The sequence below is a fragment of the Stigmatopora nigra genome, chromosome 14 (genome assembly GCF_051989575.1).
Source record: "Stigmatopora nigra isolate UIUO_SnigA chromosome 14, RoL_Snig_1.1, whole genome shotgun sequence".
Taxonomy (NCBI): domain Eukaryota; kingdom Metazoa; phylum Chordata; class Actinopteri; order Syngnathiformes; family Syngnathidae; genus Stigmatopora; species Stigmatopora nigra.
In genome coordinates, this window is record NC_135521.1 from 5,736,417 (window position 1) to 5,756,524 (window position 20,108).

Genomic DNA, 20,108 nt, shown 5'->3' on the forward strand with positions numbered 1-20,108 from the left:
ACATCTCCAGTGAGGAGCTAAAATGAAAAAAAAACAGCTGCTGGTTAAAAATTAACTCAATTACCATCAACTTTTAGCAGCCCAGTAGGCCCCATACTCCTCTTTTTACCCAGCATTCAAAGCGCCTTCGATTTAATATCACCTGTAGGGACATTACCACACACCTGGAAACATCTACCGCCATTAAAAAAAATACAAAATTCAGGCACTTGCTCGGTATTTGCAGTCTTTATTTGTATATATATTTGTATATACATTTGTGTATATACACTTATTTACAGACTTCTGTGAAATTACAAGGAGAGTGACTTGTAAAGCCTTGACAATGCAAAATGTCAATTCATAATAATAAATAAATGGATACTCAAGCACTCAAATTATGAACCTAAAATGTCACGTGTTTAGAGTTGAACGTTTACTTTGACAATAGTGAATGAAAAGTGCATTGTTGTCAAAATTAATCATTGGAATGCAGAAAAAATATATGCAGGTAAATCAGGTGTGCCACAGTATAAACGTACAAAGGATAAAATACATATTATCAGCCTTAAGGAGCAATACAATATTTCCAATTCATACACATTATCAAAAAGATGATACATCCATCCAAATGTCTAATGAGCATTTTTACACTTAAAATATCTATTACTGCACAACATGATGTCAAGTTGTCCATGATGCACTGCACCAACTCTTCACTGTAATATGAATTGTTCACTTCTGCCCAGATTAATCAGAATTGAGCATTTTTCTCTTAAATCATAAGATTTTCCAGATTTTCTACGCAATGTATTGGCCAGTGAGTAACTTCCACATCTGGAGTGACATCAATAAGAGCTCCCCATGAAGCGGAGGACAGCCAAAGCTTTGTTTATGCTCGACAAGATGTTACCTCGTTTAGGTGGATCCTTCAGAGCACAGATATAGACCTTGAGATGCCGAAAGACCGCATCGTCAAACACGGGGTTTTCCGCCAACACGGCTTCGGCCAGTCTGTGCGGGGTGACAAACTCCACCATGAGCTCCTTCACCACCGGCGTGACGACCTTGTCCATGCTGGCCAGGTTTCGGATGTCTTTGATGTGACGGGGGGTGATCTCCTCAAAGGCCCGGTAGAGGAGTCGCTCAATGACGAGGACCAGGGCGTCTATGCGAACGCCCGTCTTCCGCTTGCTCCGCAGCCTCTTGCCCAGCTGGGTGATTAGTGTGTAGACCAGCAGGCGGGTCAACTTTTCTTGCAGCGCCGGGATGTTTTCAAACTCTGGCTCTGACATGGACTCGTCGGTGTGGGTGCGATCGTCCTCGGTGGTGCGAGTGCGCATTTCCGGCGTGGTGCCGGTGCGCAAGTCGCCCGAGGTACCCCTTCGCATTTCCGGCGTAGTGCCCGAGCGTATATCTGGCGTTTTGGTGCGAAGCTCCCCCGTGCGGGTGCGGACGTCCGGCGTGGCGGTGCGCAGCGACAAAGCCGAAGCCTCTGAGGACTGCTCCAAATCCAGTTTGGGGATCATCTGCTCTTCCACGTGAAGCTCCTCGCTAGTGCTGATCTGCGGGGTCATGGCCTTCTCCACCAGCTGATTGATGTCCGTGAGAGCGCCGGACACTTCGTCCGCGTAGGTTTCCTCATTGGCGGGCTCGACCTCCAACCAGAGGAAGAGTTGCTGCAGGAACCTCCACACGGCGTCTTCCGTCATGGCGTACAGAACCTCTGGGGAGAAGATCTGGCCATCCCAATGGATCTTTTCTAGGATTGCAAAATGGTAGGAAATGAATAATTCATTTTAAAATGAGTGGTTTTGTACTGCAAAATGTTGGCAAAACAGAGGGAGTGCCATATTGTAGTATTTTCAATTTTTTAACCTTTAGAACCATTGTTTTCATTGAACTCTTATGTGCATGACATTTCAACTAAAAATAGTTTCCATATTCAAGCATATTAGGCTGATCCCATTTTGCTTGTTGCTAATGCATACAATGAGTTCTTTGGGAAGATATAACATTCTTTAGTGTGTAAGATTTGCACATGACGTCCAATTCGCCTTGACTGAGACTCCCAGGCTAGGATGCATGGCTATTTTTTATCTACTCAAGTATTAGTCATGGATGGCTGAGTCTTTGAGGCTGAGCAACAACAAAAACTATCTGGTATGAGTTTTCAAATGACAGAGGATTCACCCCCCCCCCACCCCCCCCCCCCCACCACCACCTTCATGCAAAAACTATCTGGATTGAGTTTTCAAATGACAGAGTATTTAACCCCCCCCCCCCCCCCCTCCCACACACACACACACACACACACACCTTCATGCAAATATACTATTACTATTGGCAGGCTGGCAAGATACACTGTCCCTTCCAAATGAATTCACCCATAGAAAGATGGCCAAAGCTGGGCCAAAAGCTTACCCCGTCGTCCCCAGAGGACTGTGTCCATCAAAGGAGTCTGTGGACGTCCGGACGGCACCTCGTACACGTCACTCTGGCACGACATGACGTAGGCATACAATTGGGACGTGAGACCCTCTGAGAAACTCCCGATTTTCTCGTCGATATATCGCTTGACTTTGCCGGCTCGGTCCGGGATATCCATCTGGTTGAACTCCGTGTACAGCTTGTCCACGCTCTCCTGGATGGACTCGAAATCGAAGGTCGGGTCCTGCGACTGGCGGACGCACAGCGTGCTGGTGCGATAGGCGGGCCGCAGGTCGGGCGCCCGGCTGCCTTCGCTGGCCGCCCGCGAGGGGCTGGCACCGCCCCCGCCACCGCCGCCGTCCTCGGAGCGCGATCGACGGTCCGGCGTGAGGGACACCAGGCAGGCGTCGCGGTTCTTGAAGGCGCTCTTGAGAGAGCCCAGCATCCGGGCGAACTGCATGCGGGCGAAGCGAAAGAAGCGAGAGCGCCGGCTCCTCTTGGAACCCAGGCCACTCTGCCTCTCGACGGACTTGAAGAAGTTCTTGACTTTCTTCAAGATCAGCTTCCAGTTGAGGTTGAACCGCGTGATGCGGGCCTCACCGCGCACGCCCGCGTCCCCTGAGCCACCGTACGAGTCCTGGGTGATGGTCTTGGTGATGTCGAGCGCTGCCAGCTGCGCGTCCTCCAACGTCACCGGGTCGATCACTTCGGCGCTCTTAGACTCCTTGGGGTTGGACCACTTGAGGAGGATCCGGCGCACCGAGTCGGTCATCTCGTTCACCTTCATATCGGAGCTGCCACACAGCAGCTGGCGTGGGGTTCGAGCCCGCGAGAAAACGTGCCTGAAGTACTCCAGGGCCTTGCGGAAGATGGAGGCCAGATTGGCTACGCTCGACATGGTACCCCGGATGAGGAGCGTGGGCTCCGAGGGCCACTCGGTGGTGCTCTTGGCCACCGACAATGCCGAGTTCACCCGGTGCTTGACCTCGGACTCCATGAGCGAGGTGAGCTCCATGACGCCCTCGCATTTCTGCGGGGGGCTGTCCAGGGCCGCCGAGAAAGTCTCGGTGATGCACTCGCTCAGTCTCGGGCTGCACAGGTCGATGGCCATGTTGACCTGCGCCTGGGACGCGTGCCCCCGCAGGTGCTCGATGAAGACCGGCTGCAGGTGCTTGACCACGTCGGAGGTGATCTTTTGGATCACTTCGGTGATGGTGTCCACCAGGATGGCCTTGGTCTCCGAGTCCGGGGTGCCCGCCACCAGCAGGGCTCTCTGGGTGGCGGAGATCTGGCTGACGCGCGCCTTGACCGCTTCTACGATGGCTTCCGGTTTGATGAGGTCCATGGTTGCTTTGGCTGGCTGGCTTGGCTGACTTGGCTCTCTGCCCCCCCTTACCCCTACATCCGTCCGAACCAAAAAGAAAAAGGGGCGGTGCAGGCGGTTCCGATTCGCCCTGAAGCCATCCGCGCAAATTCCGAATCCAAACAAACCCGGACCTCAGGGACTTCTTTTAGACACGTCCTTTCCACCTGGCCAAACATGATCTTTCATCTCCTTTTTGACAAAGCCCCGGGCGGCGTAGTGGCAAAAGGCTACGTCAACCTCGAGTGCGCGACGTCATCGCGCGGACCTCTTCGCGATGACGTCATCCGGGTCGACGTAACCGTGAGACGCTCTTTCCACGGGCCGCGCACTTGCGGACCTTGACGTCAGGCTACCGTTTTACCTCCCCAGAGAACTACTTCACTACTTCAGTGCAAGACGTAACGTGGAAAAAAACGACTTTCTAAAGTGAAACTGAGTGATAGATAGGTTCCGTTTTGATTAAACCTTGTTTTTTTATAAACCATACGTTCTTCAACCATAGGGGGGTTTTATTATAAGCCACTATGAAATGAGGTACCATTTGAACATATACCCTGACTCTTGGATATAGGAAAATACAAAGATAAGTGAAAAATGAGCCTAAATGCATATTTGAAAACAAACCATTTTGATGGGGTCCATGAAAATGAATGAATGAATGCACAAGCACGTTTGGAATGTAACAGTCAATCATCCATTTGTTTACATTTTGACATAAATACAAACAATTTGTCAAAAATATTCCTTGTGGGAATTAGCGTAATATTATTTCCTCAATAGTTTTCACATAGAGGCACGTGAAGTCATCATAATGCATATAGAGCCACCCTATGATATCCTGTATATCATTTATTATGACAAATAGAACAAAATATGTGAGGCCAAACATATAAAAAGTTGTTTTAAGTATGAGTAAATGAACATAAATTTATCCACAAACAACTATGTTTCACTTTGAGTGGCCTGGTGGTTGAGTGGTTAGTCTGTTGGCCTCACAATGGGGGGGCTGGGTTCAAGTCCAAGTCACTCCAACTATGTGGAGGTTGCATTTTCTCCCTGGGCCTGTGTAGAATTTCTCCAGATACTCCAGTTTTCTTCCACATTCCAGAGACAGGCATGATAGGCTGATTGCACACAGGTCTGAGTATGAACGTGATCCGTTGTTTCTCCCCTTATACCCTGCAATTAGCTGGCCAGAAAAATATATAATAAGTAAATGATTCCAAGGATCAAATTTTAACATTAATGTCAATTGCATGTGTATCAAGCAGGGCTTTCCAAATAAAAGGTATTAGCCTATTTTAGGACAAAATATACAACCCTGTACTCGGGGGTGGGCAAACTATTCCAACCTCTAAAGAGGAATCCTTTCCACAACTCTGGAATTTTTGAAATGCAATCAGTGGATTGCGGACAGGTGCTGCTTGTTTCAGCACAACCCCCGATGGTCAAACTGCTGGAACGACTGGAACAAAAACCTACACCCACAGCAGCTCTCAACCGGTAAACCCACCCCCGACTTAACACATTTGACTTACAAGACTAGTGTATGAAATGAAAGTAAAAAAAACAAGGCCATGTTTCCCTCAAATGATTGTTTAGTCCCCATTAAAATCAGTATTTAAATATGACAACTATTTTTACAACTAGGTCAAAGTCATCTAATCTTTTAAATAACTTCTACAAGTCAGATTAGTCCAAAACAAGTTGCTTATCGTCTTCTTTTAATATGCAAGACTTGTCACTGATAAATCACACCCCCTGCCCCTCTAAAAAATAGCTTACAAGGGCAATTACAAAAATCACAAGACCCGCAAGAACATAATAGACGTCAATATGCAGAGTAGAACAATAATTGCCTGCACGCTGTAGATAACCCACTACCCCCACACCCCTTTTCATTTATAATAAATCCTCGGGTATAATGCTAGCACTGCACATCCATAAAAGTGAATGTAGCAATATTCCAACTTTGTCATTTCTTTATGTACATATATTTGGAAAGTGTAAATTGAAAGGACCTGTTGTTTTGTCCGCGTATGCTTTCTGGCCATGAAAAACGACTGTGCTCCATTCCCTTAGGCCAGCTGCAGGCTTGTGACAAAGAAGAGAAGAAAATCTTTTTACAGAATGTGTGTTGACACAATCCGTAGGTAGCCTGCCCACACGCAAACTATAAACATATACAGAACATTGACTTACTGCATTCACGGGTAGTCTTGAAGGGAAAAACTTTTATCTGTATTTTTTTGTATTTTGTACACTGCGATAGTTTGTTCAAATAGTTTGTTCTACCGTGTATTCTTACTAAAGCTATCGGTTATATAGCTTTATCAAATTTTCATAGAAAAAATTTATTGCATCTTTGTACTCTTTAACTATGTGATAGTAGAAAAGTACTGCATTCTTGTTATTCTACTCTATTTCAATGATACTTTTTCTTGCAGACACATACACATGCTTGCAATTATATTTTGATACATATTATGATTTTTTAAGAAATCCTTCATAGATGCTGTATTTAAAATTAATTCATTTTATGTACTGCCTTAAGGGTGGCAAGGGTGCCGGAGCACACCCAGCGAACTGTTGACCCTGAGTTAGTTGCTTGTCAATCGCAAGGCACCGGGAGACGACCCCACGTTCACACTCAGACTTATTTAACAATCTTGCACAAATACTTATTTAATCATATTTTTTCTTTCACACCAACTTGTTTTAAGTCTCCCTTGACACATGACCAATTTAAATATTAGTTGTCATGCCAACACATAGTACAATGTGCTTTTAATTGTTTATGATGTTGCAGAAAGTCATTGTTCTCTGTAGGTAATTGCATCCCGATGCCATTTGAAACTGTAACAAGTCATATTAAACCCCTGGTAGTTATTTATGATTTTTTTTCATTATTGTTGCTCATTCAACATCCAGTCGCACAAATGATGAAAAATGCTGCATTGCTTTAAGCTTAGAGCTGAGCTCAATGAGTTGAGCAGATGTCTGATTTTACGTGGAGAGAATGAAGGCGATGCCGGGGGAGGAAGTGTTGAATGGGCGTCGCGTCCCGTACACCCATGAAGCTTTCTTGCGGCTGACGTTGGCCCTGAGGCAAGCGTTCAAAGCCCACTGCCAATGATGAAAATGAGACGTGAAGGCTGTGCAGTTACGTGAACAACTGTAGCCATCGCACAGTCAAGTCGCATCCCAGTCTTGTGTGCTCACGTTGATCATCAATTGCAACATAATCAAAAGCTTAGGCTTTTACAGAGATGAATCATGGAGTATTACATAAACACATTTGTGGAAATGAGTTTATTAGTGTTCAGGGACTATTTGGAGGTAATACAACTGGATGAAGAGGCAAACTCATTGTTTTATATTGCTTATTTTCATTGACCCTCTCGATAAATGGATGTGTGGCTTTTCTTGCTTACACCTGAGGGCATTATAATACTGTAATGTTTTTTTTTATAGTATACTCCGAGCTAAGGCATAACTCAAATTTGAATTTTGATTCCTATCTTTAGAGTAGTAGGAGTAAATCACTTAAGGCTTTTTGTGGCTGGGGTCGGGCAGTATTATTTGTAAATAAGACTTGTTAAACCTCATTTCAAGGAGTGTTTACTATGACTAACTGTGCACTGTAGTGTGTATTATTCTTTTTTTTTTAAAGGAGAAATGCAACACAGTGATGAACTGATAAACAGTTTGAGTTCAACTGTTGTTTTCAATAAATTACACCGCAGAGTGGTTCCACACGCCTCCTTCTTACTTTTGCATATTTTAGCTCTACTTAAAATCTCATTAAGAAAGAAATATGCAAAACACATACAATCTTTTTTCCAACTAGTTTTAAGATTTTGATCAGATCTGTCCATCATTTGAGAAAAGATTGTTCATTAGAAGTAAGGAACTTTATTTTAATTTGCCTTGAGCACAAAAAATATGAAACCACATCCATCCCAAAAGAACTTGGGTGTTGAGTATCTACAATTGTATCATTTTCTGTGCACATATTTAGAACATTTGAGCAACCTTCTTTCATATAAAGTTGTTGTTTTTCTTTTTTAAATCAGCTCATATGGAGAAAAAAACTTGAACATTGTTCACCAAACCAGTAGTTTTGTCCACATCTTAATTTGGAATGTCAACAGAATGAGTAGACTCTTATTTTGAAAGTAGGCGGAGAGAAAGAACGTCAACACATGCACGTGTACGCTTCTCGCTTGCCGTACTCATTTCCGCCACCTTTGACACTCCTGGAATTTCTATACCATGTCCCTTGTTTGTTTGAAATCAAAATCAAGATCATCTTAAAAATGAAACTGTTCAATGTTCGAATGTATAATCCAGAAGAGTTGTCGAGGAGCAGATAGCATCGAAGAAGGAGCCATCGCCGCAAGGTTTGCATACTTTTATCGTTTGGCATCATTGGTGCTAACTATTAGCTTTGCCCTTACACTGCTAAAGAAGTATTTTTTATTTTAATATTTCTTTATAAGATCCAGAGATCTATAAGATTTATAATATTTCTAATTATCGTGCTGCTGTTTAGATTTTCACATTATTCATTACTAGTTTTAATAACACCCGATTAGTGAGTGTACAATAAACGAATCCATTATTACAGGCAATTGATTATGACAAAAATAAATGTTTTTATGATCTACCTATAATGTGATGTTTACTTGCTGAAGTTATGGATTGTCCGAAAAAATGCATTGTTAATGATCTTTAGGGTTTTAATAAATCAGCGTATTTTGGCCACACCAAAATAAAGAAATAAATAAATTTTATTTAGTCCATGGTATAATATATAAATAACATGGATATGCAATTGAAAATATTGAAAATAAATATTAACAGATGTGCACTATACAAAAACGGGAAACTAAGGTTAAATAAAAGATCACAACTGTTGAATATTCTGTTGGTGATAAATTATTTTATTCCTTGCTTTGAGCATTATTTGTGCTACTTGGTATTTTATAATGACAGAAAACGAGAGCAATTGGGCTTTTAGAAATGAATAAATTATAAATAAAATAAATAAATAATAAACACTTTGTTTGATACTTTATATAACACCAATTTTGTCAATCAGAAGCATTGAATTGTGGTCTTGGTAGTGGCACTTATTTGATAGTATTTTTTTGTTTTCAGCGGTCAATATTGACTTTTGTTTGTGCAAAGAGAAACCCGCCTGTTGCCAAATGTTAATCCCTTCAATGTCTGACTTCCCCTGAGCCCTCATTTGCTGAGCGCCTTTTCACCCTTTATTCATTCAAGCACAATTGTGCACAGCCACGATTCCCACAATGTGATCTAAATTCGAGTCAGGCTACCGCGGCAATCACTTATTAGCCAGTAGATTGAAGCGTTCTTTCCAATTTGTTTTTAATAGGGGGATATTTGTCATCTGCAGGTTTTCCAAGAATGTGGCAGTTTAATATTTTAGATCACGGTCTGGACACTATTGTAATGTCAGATTATTATTAAGGTGTGCTGTCTAGTGATCCAGTCCTCTACACACCTTTCCTGTCGCAATTTTCATTGCAGGTAAGTCGTTCTTTAATTACTTGAAATTACCTGGGAAGAATGGCTATGAATGTTCTGGTTTCAGCACCACAGACAGCGCCAACCGTGCAATTTATTTTAACTGGGAGTGGGGTGGGGGGACTTTTATTTGGCCTCCTTCCAGTCAAAATGAATTGAACGTTCCTTTTAAGGCAACACTTTCTCTGTCAAAAGCCTCTTATGCCTGTGCCAACTCCATCTGGATGTCGAACAGCTTGGAAAAGACTTTGTATCATTTATGCCAGCCAAAAGTCAACATGATGACTCCAATGACTGTTAGCATTTCTTTGCATCTTTTTTTTCTGGTTCAATCCAGGTGACTCAACTTTGATGCTTGAGGCGTTTAGCTAAACTTGGTTTATTTTTTCCATTTGCTTGAAACCATATATAGAATATTTGCTTTGTTTATAACCCTCTTTTTTTACACCCCCTCTGCCTGTGAGATGCGACATATGCAATGTTTTATGGAGCCCTCGGGGGATTTTCCAGGGGGGGGGGGATGCTGGATAAGCAAAGGCAGGTGTCTTGTTGATGGTGGTTTCCAAGTCATGCAGTTTGTGCAAACGAAAAGCAAACAACAGTTAAGCCATTGTATTTGACATGTTGTCTATTTTACAAATTGTAGTTTAACCATCTTATTTCAGCGGACTCCTGATGCAGAACATTTGCATTTTATCCTTTCTCATTTCTGACAAGATATCATTTTGCAGGAATTGGCTCAAAACACCTCCAAAACAGTAAAATAATTGAATTCATTAGAGTTGTGTTGTTGAAAGCTATATCTTGACACTCCATCATGTATTTGAATTGCGATAGATGTCATCAAACGTATGCATTACAATACCATTATTTTAGGTTTATTATTTATGTCATGGCGTGACTGCTTCAAAAGCACGTTTTCACGATGAAAGTGTCACTTTACACTTTTTGTCTGCTGTATTTTCTTCACCTAAAATCGGTGTTGCGTCTGAGTGTCTGGCACTTGTCGCTGATAGTTACCCTTGTTCACCACCGTGTTAAAGGTTAAAACTTTTAGTGGTTTTGATTAAAACACTTCTTTCCTCGCGCCTTCTCTTTTCGCTACTTAACTCTGCCACAGCCACGCAAGCAAAATAATTTTTTTGCCATCTTGAAGTCTGCAAGAGGGAAGCGTCAATTTTATAAGTGGGAGGGGACAGTAAAAGTTATTCTGACGTACCAAGCGTTTTGTTATGTTTTTTTGATCTTTTACTTATAACTACAACAAATTAAAATTTGATCAATGTCCATGATTTAATTGAAGAGTGCTGGATTTCTATGCTAAATGTTAAGTCCTTACATTTTCAGGGACAGACAAATGCAGCAAAAGAAAGTTAAGGGTGCTTTTAGATCTGTTTTGTTTCTTTTTAGGGGCTTAATTCAGACAGTCTGCTTTTCAATTTTTTTCCTATACATTCCTTTGCATGGCAATTTTCTGGGCATAGTTAAATTGTAAACACAGGCCATGCATGACCCAATTAAAAAAATAATAATAATAATTACGCAGCCCAGTAATTTAGAGAACCCCACTTACATTGAAAAGTATGTGAATCTGAGACCCTAAAACAGATTTGAGGTGAGTGTGTATTTATATGTCGCCATCCAAGATCACCATGTGATCTGCATTTCCTTTGTCTGCCTCTAAGAATACAGCAACTGTGGGGATTTTATCAGTACTATTCTATTTGGCAACTGAATTCTTAAGGCTTTACTTCAGTTTTGTTGCATTCAACTTTTTATCAAATAGATCATTGCATCGTAGTCGTTCACTGCTCGTCTCCCCAAGGTGCGCCTCTTTTGAATGAGATCTGACTTTCAGCAGGTAACCAACCACCTGTTTCCTCACACTGTGATTTCTTTAATGAAATTCTTCTAAACAATAGCGCTTTACGAGCAAGTGCACAACTGAAACACCTTCCAAGCACCCCCCACTTCATCCCGCCTCCACCCACCGGCTTAATCTATCCTCAGTGGAGTCACTCTGACTTTTTTTTTGATGAAAGATAGATTCTGATTTGCTGCCAATGCGTTTGAAAAGACTCCAAGCTCTAAAATCAGGATGGCTGCAGTGGGTGAGACATCTGGATGAATGTGTGAAAGGATTTGACTGCTTTTCCTGCCTCAAAGGAAATGCTGGAATCAGATGAAGCACTGTGAAAACTTGAATCCATCTGCCAGGACCAAAAACATGCTTCTTATGGTTATGTCCAATATTTTTCATAATACATGAGAATATTAACAGCATACAATTATAAAAGCATCATGTCTGGTTGATTCCTAATTAAAGTCAAAGCACCAACATTGAATGTTTTACCAACACATTCCTAAACATTATACTTGTGTATCATTGCATATCAGTCTAGGGTCAACTAGGTGCAACATAAATTAATACCTTACAAGTAGTTGAATCACAAAAAAATATATGACTGATTAAAATATACCACACATGTCAAAGTGGCGGCCCGGGGGCAAATTCTGGTCCGCCGCATCATTTTGTGTGGCCCGGGAAAGTCAATCATGAGTGCCGACTTTCTGTTTTAGGATCAAATTAAAATTAAGAGTATAGATGTATATTAAATTTCCTGATTTTCCCCCTTTTAAATCAATAATTGTAAATTTTTCTCTGTTTGCAGTTCAAAAATCATTTTGTGAAATCTAAAAATATATAAAAGAAGCTAAAATAAACATTGTTTTAGATCTATAAAAAACTGAATATTCAGGGCTTTAAATACAGTTCTTTTAATCCATTTATAAAAAAATCTAAATATTATATCTAAAATGGTCCGGCCCACATAAAATCGAGTTGGCCCTTGAAATAGACAATGTAAAAAAACTCGATAAGCAGATAAACAAAGACCAATCTAATTGATATCCAACTAACTAATCCCCTATCACCAATGAAATGCAACCATGCACTAATCTACCTCCTTAACCTTAAAGAAAACATTTAAGGGTACCATGACCTTTGTAAAAGACATGGTAAAAGCATCATGTCAAGTTGAGATCTTTTGCCTTTTTACAAACACAAATGGTCAACATAGGTCATCATCTTTTGTGGTGTGGCATGAATGAAAGGATCTGAATTTCATCTGGCCTGACCTTGTGATCAATACTTCTTTTTAGTGCCTCTGTCCTAAAGAGAGCTGTGCTCCTTTGCCAAACTAATAAAGACAACACCAAAGCTGCAATGGCACTGGGCTGTCAATACGTTTAACACCCCCATCGATTCTCATTACGGTTAATGGTTTCTTTGTTGAAAGTTTCAGGGGAAGGTGGATGTTGTGGTGCTTGGAAATTTTTCAGAAACGTGGACAGTCATCTGTATTTTGACCTGGATCGGGTGAATGATGATGTTAGACAAAAAAAACGGAAGAATGAGTTGAAATTACGAGGATCGTTTGCCAATAAACTTTAGGATTTAGAGAGAATACCATGTATTTTTATTTAAAAATATATTATCAAGATTATTTATCTTTTCAATCTTTTTTGATGACTTTTGATTTGGTTTTTGTGCTTTTCAAAAATTTTACTTGGTCAGATTCTCATTAATGTGTGGATAATACGGTTGACTGAAGCAAATTTAACTATATACAATTCAATGTTTTTTAAATGCTTCACTCTGATCGGCCATTGACAAAGTATTGGTGGGAAAGTGTGTGATATAACAACCGTGTAAATTGACCATTTAATGTGGCTTGTTGGAAGTGTTACGGCCCCTGTTTGGCAACCTTTATTGCCCAACAAGACATTTGGATCCTTTTCCCACTTAAAAAAAGGACACCACTGTTAGGGACTAAATATTTTTATACGTAAAATTAAACAGCCGTGCTGTTTACAACCGTGTTTTATTTTGTCCTTAATGTTGACGTTTAATATCCGCAATTAATCAAACAAGAAAAATTGTCTTCATAAAACCCATGAATAAAACAAATTAAACTTTTTCACCTAAACAAAAAAGAAATTAACATTATCTGAATGTATAAACTTTTATTCAAATCTACCCCAACTGAAAAGCAGATTTGGATATGCGATAAAATATCAAAGATGGAGACACGCAGGAGATCCTGTTGAAGCAAATAGGTGGACTGATAATTATATATATTTATCACTACTTGGCATACAAAATGGATCGATGGTTACCACATTTTGTCAATATCGTCATAATTTATTACATTTGGCCTTGTCACTTTAGATATTTATTCATTTTCCCCACCATTCTTCACAAAGGTTTTGAGGGTGCTGGATCTTAGCCAACTATAGGCAGTAAGTGCAGGAGTATGAGAGCCAACCCTTGAATTGCTTTTAAATATTCATATTTCCGCTGAACTTAATGATGCTCTGTCACTCTTCTGCCGTACATAAGCTTTTAATTGTATGTTGCCTTCGACTTGCTGGTACCTTATGGAGCTTCATTTATTCTTTCTAATTAGTGATCACTCCCCGGAAGCCCTGTCTCTTTGGGGTTATAGGATTCTCTTTGCACTCGTCTTAAGATTGTCTCTACGGACCGCTGTTCTCTGCTGCCTCTGCGTCTTTTTCTGCTCTGGGATTACAGCAATACAATCTGCTCATCATTCCAGCGTATAGAAGCAGTATTTAGAGGCCTTCACCGGCAATAGCGAGATGGAAAAACAACTCCGAATTCTGATGACATTTTTTAACGTTTATTCTCACCAATGTGGTGGGAGTGCGAGTCTATCCGAGTTGCCTATGACTAGGAAGCGGCAAAACACATTGAACTTGCCAAGATGAAAATACAAGAATGTGTCTCTGGGGATTTAATTACGCCATCAGTATTCATACTTCATCTCCATGCTCGAAAAGATGCTTGGACTCATTTAATATGTAACAACGTTTTGAGGTTCCCATACTTTTTTTTTTTTTTTAGAAGGACAAAGTTATGATGTGTACGTAAAGAAAGCTTTCTGAGTGCAGGGACCTTTTGTAGTTCCTATAATCGTTTTGGGGTTTATCATGGTTTTTTTTACATGTTTGAATGGATAGGAACTAGCCACTACGGTCCTTTGCAGTTCATTAACCTGTAAAAATCTGCAAATAAGCCGCACTGGACTATAAACTGTACTACCGTAGGGGTCAAAGTGGGGGAAAAGTAGTGATTTATAGTCTAAAAATTGTATTTTATTGGTTTGGCTTGGGTGTCCAAGTGTCGTTGGCTAGCTGGGTTTTGCTTTTCGCTTCGGATCCAGAGAGGTATTGTTGATTTTCTGAAACCTTATCCATATTTGTTTGTACATCAACAACGTTGCAGTGACATTATTGACACTTGACATTTTAAAATACAGCATTCCACTGTTATCTATTGATCACTAATGATTGATAACAACCTCACCTACCAAAGTGTGCAATCCGTGACGTTCTGTTGTTTTTGCTTGTGTTACTTGATATGCGCCTGACCTTATCAGGGAAATTCAAAGTTGTTGGTAGATTGCAGTAGCTTGGTTTTCACATGATTTTATGATACTAATTCATGAAAGAATCTAACAAGTTTGATCTTTGTACTTCAATGTTTACTTAGCTGTATCCAAAAATGTACAAGGGGGAATTAAGCAAACGAGATATATTGTCAGAGGAAAAAAGGACCTATTGCCATTTCGGAAGGTTATTTCGTGGGAGTGCAATTAGTAGGGTGAGTGTTCATATTTCTAATGACTACCCACACAGTTGCCTTGCTATGCAGTAACGGCTGGATTGCGTTGCGTACACAAAAAGCCCAAAGTGGATCAAGTCAAAACTGTCCTTTACTAGAGTGAAGGACATGGAGGGAAACAAACAGTTTAAGTTGGATATACTGAACCTGTTCACAGAAGTTATGCTGCTTCCCTCTCAGGCTGTTGTGGGATTCAGGAGCCATGGTGTGGCTTTAATTGCCTGTTCTCTACAAAATAACTAAAGGGGGAGGCAGATGTGAGCTGCATACCCAATCGATACCTCCAACTGCACCATGTGCCTTCATCTATTTGTGAGCTCAGATTGGTGGATCCCTCCTAAATTTAAATACGCTGCTGTTGTATTTGGCTCTACCCTTATATTTTGCAATCTTGAAAAAAAAAATGAAGATAAGAGAAAGCTAAATCCAATGTCCTTATCAGACCATTCGATCTGAAACCGGGCTTGATTACTTTCAAACGATTCTAATCAGGTTAGAAAGATCGGAATGCCTTAAAAAAACTCTGCTGTTGATATTTTAAAAGGTTTTTTTGCACTCAAGTTGAGGGTCACTGAAGAACTAACCACACTCAACAATGTATGTGCATTGAAATACAAAACACACTTTGCATCGTGTAAAAAAAAATCATAGAAAACGCATAGAAAACATTCACAGGGAAGAACATTGACAACTTTGGCAAAAATTCATCTTTGGCATACAAGCTATGTGTACATGTGAATTTGTGTTCTTTTTTTACATCATGTCCCGTTTAGGACCCACTTGAATCCCACCTTTTAGGTCTGAGCGCGGCTTTTACCGTACAAGAGAGCTCTCTGTAGCCAATCACTTGAGCAGCAATAGGAATCGAGCAGAATGTTCATCAAGGTTGCTGGGTATTATCGGAAAAGCTTTTTGACAACTCAAAGTGTGCCATCTACTTGGAAAGAGGAGGATGTCTTTTTTTCCCACTTGTGAAGACGTTTTTTATTTTAGAACAAATTGCTGTCCATTTGGAATTCACCGTCCTAATGGAGGCATTTTTTGTCAAGTGCTATGTGCATCACTCAGCCACTATTTCTACTTCCCTGTTGGCATTTCACAGCCTTTCTACTTGAATACTGTACAAGGTAATGGACGCTTACCCATTATTTGCAGAGGGAATAATAGGTTATGTTTATTGATTTGTGCCCTATATGGTGAAATATCTTGTGGAGTTTTCAGAGGTTAGTAACCGCCCTTAATCTTTTTCAACAACCTTGTTGACTGCTCTTGACCTCTGTTGGGGGATTGGAACTAAAAGCAAATAGTTTTTTTTGTGTTTTTTGACAAGGCAGGATGTGTTTTTGGGTTTGAAATAGTGGTGTAGGTCAGCCTTTTAATATTGCTTTGTCAGTATTAGAATAAATGCTTGCCCAATTTACCTTTTGGAATCATTGAAGGCATTTAATCAAACCATGTCTTAAAACTAACTTAATGACTGACAGGTTAGCTGAAAAAGCTACAGTGGAACATTCCTACATCCATTGCAAACACAATTTGAAGCCGGACAAGATGATAACTTTGAGGTTATACATTTTCTGTTAATTGTGTCCACACCAAGCCAATCCACACTGACATTTTCCAAGTTAACCAGAACAGATTCCAAATTAAACTCAGGCCAACACTTTCAGAACATGAGCAGAAGTGCTCAGCTTTTGAGACATTTGAAGAAAAGATTACGCCGAAAGTATCTGATACCACGACTTCAAATGCAAACAACGAAAATGTCTCCGTTTGACTTTTTTCCTTTTTCTGGGTCCTTTCTTTGGTTTTGGTAGCTAATTACAATACCTTGAACTTTATCTCTCACTCAAGCCTCTTGTACTTTCAAAAGAAATACTGATGAGAAGATAGTGGCTTGGCTTAGAGCACCTGCCTTCACTTTAGCACTTTATCCAATGCCAAGACACATTTTAGATACCTACAGGTTTGTTACTAACCACATTTTATTACTTTTCTTTAGTGAGCGTATGATGAAATCCAAACAAATGAGAGATCTTTCTCTTTTAATCAATCCTCTTCGCCCCACAAATGCTTAATTTCCTGATGTTGTTTGTCATAGTCTGCCTTCACTTCTGAAATACGGCTCCACATTGTATTACCTGGACCCAAAAGCCAATCCTTTTGCTTTATTTCAACCCTCGCTCCATATAACATAATAGCCGTGCCAAAGTGTGGAATCTCCTTTTATGTTGTTTTCCACTCAGTCTACTTATATTGCTTGTTCCCTAAAGTTCAAGCACTATAACAGATGTGCTTACAATGAAAATCAATGATACGTAAACAATTATTCATCAATTGTTCAAATTAATGAATGCTGTCTTACTTGACACATGATCCTTACAGAAGAATGTCATCTAAATTACGCATATTTGATTGGTTAAAACACTCCCGTCATCTTAATTTTGTCTACTGCCTTTTATTGACATTTTTCTCCACTATTATGCAGCAGGGGAAAAAAAGTTCTATTATTTTTCCAATTCACGAAAAAGATTATTTCTGATGAGATGCGCTAAATAAAAGATATTTACTATTGAATACAGCGAATAAGATCAAATACAGTTTATGCTTTAGTACTTGATTTGGTGCAATGTGTTTTCATGTGAATAAAACACATTGCACTTCATAACCATCTTCAGTGTGTGTTGAAATCGTAAAACGACATCATATTAATGTATTACGAATTTCATTTTCATTTGAAATCATCTTTAATAATAACTGCCTTTTCTTAGGCCACTCCCTCGTCCTGCCAGTACTGCATTGCAGTATTCAGTCTGGTTTGTTATTGCACTTTGCACTTTCTTCACTTGCACTTCAAGTCAACGTTAATTTTACATGTTAGCTGTCCACACTGCAAATGTTTGATGTCGAACCGTTGGAGCCCGTCATTCGTCTTCTCCCCTGAGAGACTCTAGAAAATAACTTGTTGTCTTCCCTTTGGGAACGTCCAATCGCTGTCTTTCTCCTAGCTCTGGGGGACTCTACTACTTCTGGGCAGGCCCTATATTAATTATTGTCCTGGATATAAATAGGATGACAGTCTGGCAGCCTTGGTGGTCTAATGGGGCTGTCTGTTTGGTGTCCTGTCTTCTGCATGGAGAGTTGCTGTGGCAGCAATTTGCGCCTTACATTAACATTACACTCAGAAAATGGGCACGTGACCTGGTAACATGCAGCTTGCATATTAATACGATGGTGGCATTGTTTTGTCAAATCTCTTAATCCTTGAAACCATCGATGACAAGTCCTGCACTCATATGCATTTATCTTTTAATTCTTGTTTGCTTTGCAACTAATCTCACCAACTAAATTCACGTCACAAGGATGTCTGTTCTTTTTGTGCATGTTTTGATCATTACATGAACAATAGCCTTGGACAAAGAAATTCGTTCTCCAATAAATGTAGAAGGAAAATATTTTTACCTGTCAGGTTTATGCAAACATTTCTTGTAGAAAAAAAGAAGCCCCTGGAAATTATGAGTAGAGGCTTGAGATTTTTATCTGTGTTGGCAGGCCTAGGCACCATCACCATGCTAAAGAGGCCGAGGCGCAGTGTAGATAAGACCCCCCGAGACAAAGAAGCACCACACCTCGACCACTGCTCACAACAATGTGCATATGACTAATATTACTTGGCAGTTCAACCCAGTTTGATGTTACCTTTTGCCCCAGACTTTGTGTAGTCTGTGCTAATGTCAAGGCTATGAATCATGGCAAGTCAAGACATTTCTCAAGACTAATTTATGGGGAAAATTTAGGCTTGCAAATGTTTTGTATCCTCCGATGCATTCGCATATTCTAAGTTTTTCCCCCACTAAAATATTGTAAAGTGAATACATTTGTTCATAATTAAAATCATCAACATCATTATTAAATGCACAATAGTTTTATTACACTTAAAGTTACTGTTAACAAAATATTTTAAAAAGCATATATACTGACTAATATTTGCAGTCCCCTTCCCTTAAAAAGAATCACTGTTTTATAGATAAGATAGGATGATCTGATTCATGTTTGACATTCATGAGGTTTGCTGATTAACCTTTGAAAGTCAACCATTTCAAGAAATAAGATGGCGATAAAATCGGTGATAATGTGAGGTAAATCTGATGTCTTATCAGGCCTTATCATTAACCCTGCTTACTTTGCGGTTGCTACCTTCACGTATTGCTGCTGAGAAGCAACATCCAAACAAAGTAGCCCTATAATCTGTTCATCAATAATTCTGCTCCATAGTTACAATTTCATATGTACACCAACTTCAATTGTTTGACTTTCAAATAATGCTTAATACAGTTGCAAGATAGTGTATATCCACATTCTGGAGACTTCCCACACAATGTGAGAAGATGAATCATCCATTTTGTCGCCTAGCATATAAAGTTAAGATTTATTCATTTAATCTCAGGTAGCATCAGTAATAATGTATATTTAACTCAGGAGGGGACCAGAGTGAAAGTTGAGAGGTGCCCTTTTTTGTAGCAAATAATGATTTATAGAGCCGAATGCTTATCTGTCCAAATGGACTGAGCTCAGCCATCTTCAGTAGTTCTTACTTTCTGAATAGCTCAATAGATCACGAGTGCATAGGCATTTAAGAACAGACCATTTGCGGCCAGTGACAAATAGTGTTGTCGAAAAATAAGACACCAAAGAAACAAAAACACTGAACTATTTATTTTTTGGCCTTTCCTTTTTTTGTTGTTGTATTTGTGCTTGTCTTGTTAGAAATTAACTTTGTCACAGTGGCCTCAGATAATAGCAAAAGGGAATTGCTAAGCCTGATGCTGTACAGTGGGAACAGTACAAGTCATTTCGCTTCAGCACACCACTTAATAGCTTTGGCTGATGCAGGGCGAGTTTGAAAATCCATGCGTCAATTGTGGTAGAAGTACAGGAGTCTTTTTAGTGACTGCAGGACAAGGAAGCTAATAGAGTGTCAGATCAATTGTCAAAGCCTTTTAAAGCTAGTTAAGTTTGGACGTTTGGCCATAATTGTCTAAATAATTCTATCATACACATTTTGAACAC

At 40.1% G+C, this 20,108-nt stretch overlaps 2 protein-coding genes across 5 annotated transcripts in view; one reads left to right on the forward strand and one right to left on the reverse strand.

Annotated features, from left to right (window-relative positions):
• Positions 1-209: 209 nt before the first annotated feature.
• Positions 210-4,084, reverse strand: LOC144207869 (uncharacterized). Its single transcript, XM_077733535.1, has 2 exons — positions 2,404-4,084; positions 210-1,741 (listed from the first exon to the last, which is right to left on the reverse strand). The coding sequence occupies exons 1-2, from the start codon at positions 3,752-3,754 to the stop codon at positions 828-830; spliced, it is 2,265 nt and encodes a 754-aa protein (XP_077589661.1). The 5' UTR covers positions 3,755-4,084; the 3' UTR covers positions 210-827.
• A 3,903-nt stretch (positions 4,085-7,987) lies between these two features.
• enox2 (ecto-NOX disulfide-thiol exchanger 2) overlaps positions 7,988-20,108 on the forward strand; it is an 88,786-nt gene continuing 76,665 nt past the window's right edge. For all 4 annotated transcript variants that reach the window (XM_077733225.1, XM_077733223.1, XM_077733224.1 and 1 more), the window contains exons 1-2: positions 7,988-8,178; positions 9,201-9,334. The gene's annotated coding sequence lies outside the window, so the exon portion shown is untranslated. The remainder of the gene's footprint in view (positions 8,179-9,200; positions 9,335-20,108) is intronic.

Bases quoted from the DNA above. Each gene is read 5' to 3' on its own strand.
- LOC144207869 (XM_077733535.1), bottom strand. From the start codon at position 3,754: ATGGACCTCATCAAACCGGAAGCCATCGTAGAAGCGGTCAAGGCGCGC. The intron at 1,742-2,403 runs GTAAGCTTTTGG...TTGCAATCCTAG, and splicing joins AGTCCTCTGGGGACGACGGG to AAAAGATCCATTGGGATGGC.